At 29.2% G+C, this 5454-nt stretch overlaps 2 protein-coding genes across 16 annotated transcripts in view; one reads left to right on the plus strand and one right to left on the minus strand.

Annotated features, from left to right (window-relative positions):
• LOC124427325 (twitchin) overlaps nucleotides 1-1823 on the plus strand; it is a 64396-nt gene extending 62573 nt beyond the window's left edge. For all 13 annotated transcript variants that reach the window (XM_046970107.1, XM_046970108.1, XM_046970110.1 and 10 more), the window contains 3 exons: nucleotides 47-364; nucleotides 452-565; nucleotides 771-1823. In XM_046970107.1, coding sequence (XP_046826063.1) covers nucleotides 47-364; nucleotides 452-565; nucleotides 771-973 — 635 coding nt within the window. In that variant the 3' untranslated portion in view covers nucleotides 974-1823. The remainder of the gene's footprint in view (nucleotides 1-46; nucleotides 365-451; nucleotides 566-770) is intronic.
• A 42-nt stretch (nucleotides 1824-1865) lies between these two features.
• LOC124427332 lies at nucleotides 1866-4693 on the minus strand. Of its 3 annotated transcripts, XM_046970137.1 has the most exons (8): nucleotides 4276-4693; nucleotides 3937-4132; nucleotides 3433-3849; nucleotides 3119-3329; nucleotides 2927-3035; nucleotides 2733-2854; nucleotides 2383-2589; nucleotides 1866-2307 (listed from the first exon to the last, which is right to left on the minus strand). In XM_046970137.1, exons 2-8 carry the CDS (start codon nucleotides 4105-4107, stop codon nucleotides 1991-1993), a joined length of 1554 nt encoding a protein of 517 aa, XP_046826093.1. In that variant the 5' UTR covers nucleotides 4108-4132; nucleotides 4276-4693; the 3' UTR covers nucleotides 1866-1990. The 3 variants fall into 3 exon arrangements, with proteins under 3 accessions (XP_046826093.1, XP_046826091.1, XP_046826094.1); XM_046970135.1 differs by having other exon boundaries at nucleotides 3937-4693; XM_046970138.1 differs by lacking the exons at nucleotides 3937-4132; nucleotides 4276-4693 and having other exon boundaries at nucleotides 3433-3487; nucleotides 3649-3785.
• Between the last annotated feature and the right edge of the window lie 761 nt (nucleotides 4694-5454).

A 5454-nucleotide genomic window follows, 5' to 3' on the forward strand; every position in this document is an offset into this window, starting at 1 on the left:
ATAAATGTAAAGATATTTTTTCATTTAATTCCTATTTTGTTTTTAGCAATGGAAAATGCAGCAGCCAAAAAGAAGAGCGATGATAAACCACCAAAAATTGTAGATCATCTGACAAGCATGTTTGTGAAGGATGGAGAGGCCGTAACACTCAGTTGTCGAATTATTGGTGCTAAGAAATTTGATGTGGTGTGGCTTCATAATAATAAAGAAATCAAGCCTAGCAAAGACTTCCAGTATACAAGTGAGGCTAATATTTACAAATTAAATATTGCTGAAATCTTCCCAGAAGATTCTGGCACTTACACGTGTGAAGCATTCAATGATGCAGGAGAAAGTTTCTCATCGTGTACATTGAATGTCCTCGGTAAGAAATTTTTTCAGATTTTTCTTTTATATTAATGCATTAATATGCATTTTTTCGTGGAAAATATAACATCGACATGCTGTTTAGTTCCCAACGAGGAACCCAAGAGCCCGGTCTTCACAACATTCCCACAATCAGCAACCGTGAGCGAAGGTGAAACAGTTACTTTCACATGCAAGACTGAAACTGCGCCCTTGAAAGGTAAGGAAGAATACGTTTATAGAACATCATTATTTCGAATTCTTTTATAGATTATTAGAAAGAAAAGTTATTTATTTATTTACTTTTCTTTTTTTATATCATATAAAAGAGACATGAAAAATTATAAAGGGAAATATAAATATTTCTATAAGATTATATTATGTTTAAATTAATATGAAATAATATCGTTATTTTATTTCTACAGTAACTTGGTTAAAGGATGGTAAGGCGCTCCCTGAGACCAGCAGCAAATATTCTTTCAGTTCAGACGGCGACAAATCGTTTGAACTAGGTATTAAGGCATGTACGGCTAGTGACGTGGGACAATACATAGCACGTGCAATTGGCAAAAAGGGCGAAACTAATGCGGCCTTTGCTCTGAACGTCACTAATCCCGGCGATCTCTAAACTCAAAATTATTACTTTTACAACAATTTATATTACGGTCCTTTTTTAGAAATCAGTTTTAATATACATCTGCAATTTGCAATTTAGAATGCTTTCTGAATGAACGTGAATATTTTTCATCGATTATAATCTATACGAGAATACACAAAATGTGAAAAGAAAAAAATACGGTTAACGTACACGAATGGAACATGAAGCAAACACAATTCCGGAATACGGTAGAACTTTGGTTATCCGAATAGGTGGAAGGGCGAAAGGGGGGGAGGGGGGTTGATCAGGGGACATTCAATGTCAAATGATGGAGCATTCAGATAACAGAACTTCCGAATAATCGAGGTTCTACTGTACGTGATACATCATCGCGTTTAAAATACTTAGCCTGCAAACAAATCAAATTGTCAAGATACAGTCGTTATATGTAAATTGTTAAAAAAACATACATTGTGTTTTTTTTTTTTTTCTGTGTGCTTGTCATGTCGCATAAATTATGTCATTTAAACGTAAACAAATAAACGCGTCAAACATCAAGGATAGCACGCGCAACCTATACTAGCTAATATGAGCTTCGCTGTACACACGATTTAGCATACTTTAAGTACACAATGGTGCGTAGAGGCAGTCTGACATCAATATGCCTGGAAGAGTTATTAATTCCGATAAAATCAGCCAGCATCCTCTCTAGTCACCTAAACAACGAAATAATTTTATCGGAATGCGTTAACTTGTAATGGCATTGCCAAAACATACTTCTTTATTCCATATAATCGAACGCACTGTCGTGTTATACTTGTTTGAAGACTGCTTCCATTACAAAATTTATGATAAATAAAAAACTTATGATTAAAAAATATTATTAACATTTATTCTTATTTGCGAATATTTCTAAGAAAACTTTCTATCTTTTTATATTCCTTCATAATGATTGTTATAATCAAAATAATTCTCATATCATATCTACTTTAACCGAAGGCAAACTTAACATTGGTGTTAAAGTATTAATTATAATAAAAAAATATATTACAAGTTACCTAATGTGGATACCTCGCACAATGTTTTTGGATCAATTGTATAAAAACTTCCTAGCCTAGGATCTAAAATTAGATTCCCTGGATCAGTTCTTGTTTTATCATCTGTTTGTAAATATGAATAACTACATGATTGACATTTTTTGGATAATATTGATAAAAACCCTATGCCAGGAATGAATAAACCAATTGACGGATACACATCACTCATAGTATGTATCATTGCATGATCTTTGTACAATTGTAAGCAATCTTCACATATTTTTTCTTGTATATTACTAATTCTGGACAAAACTCTTCCATTATATCCTACAATTATTATTCCATATTAGTGACTAATTTTTAGTTTTATATACTTTATATGTCTCCAATTTTCTCACTTACTAATCATAAATATTACGAGTCCATATGCCATAAAATGATGTGCTATAGGCAAAGGAATATTCTCTAAGATAATAGTTTTCCATGATTCAAGTTCTGGATAGAATATATAAAGAGATGATCGCAACAAAAACAATTTTTTTCTCATTATACTATAATGTGGCACTTCGGTAAAATTTTCAGGTACATCTGCAGCTTTTGTCCATTTACCTACAAACATCCATTTGATGCATAGTAAAACATGATACATACATACATACATACATACTTACATACATACATACATATATATATGTGTGTGTGTGTGTGTGTGTGTGTGTACGTATATATATGTATTTAATGACTTAATTTACCTGTATGTATATTCAAGATATCAACTGACGATAGTTTTAAACGATGACGTCCCACACCACCCACCACAATCAAACAATTACTTAAAAATCCAGCAATCATATGTCTTCTTGGGCTAGGAAGTCTAAAAATGTATATATTAAAAAGTAAGCGCAAATAATGATATCACTATGGAGCTTACAATATGATCATTCACCTTGCAAAATAATACCATTTTTTAGATATAAGGCAATATCGCCAAATTATTTGATTAAATTGACCAGTTCCTAAACCATATTCTCCACCAACAAGATATATATTAAATCCTGAAGAATGATAAGGTAAATTGCATGGATATTTAAAGAAATATTTTTTAAAACATTTTTTATCATTTTTATAACGTACATACCTCTGCCAGTAACTTGTAAACCTATTAAATCCCTTCCAGAACATTTTAGATATTTTAGTTCTACTAACTCGGATAACTGAATACCGTCCCAACAATAAATATATCCTTTCTTGTTACTACCATTTTCTAATTTATATCCAATCATATATTGTATAAATTTAGAGTTTCTTCTCAATGGTATATTTATTACATTATTATTAATTGTAGAAGCCTGAATAAATCCATTAAAAAAAAAAAAAAAAAAAAAAAAAAAAAAAATATTCCTCCCTATAAAATTTATAAATAAAAGGTACATAAGTAAATAATTAACTTACTGTATTATGATCCATCCATTCGTGCAATATATAATGCGAGTATTTTGTTGTTGACCTAACATTAATATTTTCAATTAACTGTTTGAGATTCTTAATAGGTAGCTCGATCAAAGAACTAATGGGTAAATCTATAAAACGATCTAAGCATACTGACAAACAGACATCAGTCAATAAACTTATAGCCAACTCTTGTGCCAATAACCAGACATCAATTACCTTTTCCGGATTCAACCAATATAATATGATAATATCAGTTATATCACTTATTAAATCGTCAGTCATGAAAAGCACAGCCAATTGTAATAAATTTAAAAGATCTATAAAATTATCTGTTTTATACTTCACCATTGAAGATTTAATGAAATGGCTAAGTTCAATTATTATTCTTTCATCGTCATGAATCCATTCAATAAAATTCTAAGAAACAAAATAATCTTAGCTAGTAAATGATGAACAAATAACGAACAATCAATTAAATATTATACACAGTTACTATATATTAACCTGTAAGGTAGATGAAGCAATATCATAATTTATAATATGTTCTTTGTTTCGCGAGTCGTAAAAATTTGGAGAGAAAAGACAATCAAAATAATGACTTTTATTAATAAGTCTTTTTTTATCGACTTTAAAACTATCATTTCCAAGTATTAACGTAATAATTTCATCTCCCATCGTATCAATGACAATGTATGTATATCTATAATATATTAAATGATTTTTGACACTTTTGGTATGAAAATCGCACCATTCAATTTTTCACTTTTCATAGAACTATTTATATTAATAAAAAATTGTTGATATATGTGAGGAAAGTACTTCTTCAAATGTACTTCTTGTTACCTTCTGGTTATCCTTGTTGATAAGAATCAGTTTTTCATGACGAAAAAAAAATTGACCTAGCCTGTTTGAAAGTTACTTGACAATATAAATAATTCATTTCTTCTAATACTACATATCTATTTAAACTGTGAAAAATTCTCGACATAATACGTATACTCATGATATGTTTTATGAATTTGGACCAATAAATTATGATATTTAAAATCGTACAATTATTTGTAAATATTTATTTTCAAATGATATTTCAGGATTGCATCTAATTATCAGGCGCAAATTTCAAATGTGTAGTCATAGCTTATGAATGAGCAATAATAGCACTAATGAAGCGTCAAAATATTCGATGTAATTCACTGAAAAATTTAATCGAGTGTATCAGTCCAGTGACAGGAAATATGATAATAATTTTATAGAAATGGTGAATAGTCATAATAATAATAATAATAATAATAACAATAATAATAATAACAATAATAATAATAACAATAATAATAATAACAATAATAATAACAATAATAATAATAAGCGGAAATAATAATCTAAAATTTCGAATTGTGAACTATCAAAGAAAAGAAAAAAGAAAAAAGAGGCTAACGCGTAACGATGAGATATTTAATTATTCCTTTTTTTTGAACTTCCTATTTAATCGCCTTTATAAATAATCGTAATATAATATTGTGAAACTTTAAAATTGCGGAATGAATAAATTTTAACCATATTCTCCTACTCACGTAGTTACCGGTATAAAATTCAACGACCAATCACATCGTAGCCATCATGATTTATTATTCGCGCGCTAACAAAGCAAATGATTACCGACGATACTAAAGATATTTTATTCGAATTATGCGTTAGGAATTACAGGTATTGAAGTTATATTCATTTATGAACGATACCATTACTCTTATAATATTTAAGTCATTATGTCCTACCTATCAACGAACGGCATAATTTGTTCATTTCTCATCTTTAAATCTCTAGTCTGCTAATTAATTTCTAATCTATAAGTTCCTTGCAACATTAATTATTTTTAACTTCAAAAATATCTTTCATATAATATTTATTATTATTATTATTCTCAAGTTCTGTTATATCAACGGAATTACGACTTCATTTTAGTAGTGATGTACGTTTGTATCAATGTACCGTCAGATAGCGCCTTATTCGACGAAATTTTCCTTC

Source organism: Vespa crabro, chromosome 10 (genome assembly GCF_910589235.1).
Source record: "Vespa crabro chromosome 10, iyVesCrab1.2, whole genome shotgun sequence".
NCBI classification, from domain to species: domain Eukaryota; kingdom Metazoa; phylum Arthropoda; class Insecta; order Hymenoptera; family Vespidae; genus Vespa; species Vespa crabro.

Coding starts and splice junctions, on each gene's coding strand:
- LOC124427332 (XM_046970137.1), bottom strand. CDS start 4,107: ATGGGAGATGAAATTATTACGTTAATACTTGGAAATGATAGTTTTAAA. Junction 3,330..3,432: donor AATGGATGGATCATAATACA/GTAAGTTAATTA, acceptor GGATTTATTCAG/GCTTCTACAATTAATAATAA. Junction 2,855..2,926: donor AAATGGTATTATTTTGCAAG/GTGAATGATCAT, acceptor ATACATTTTTAG/ACTTCCTAGCCCAAGAAGAC.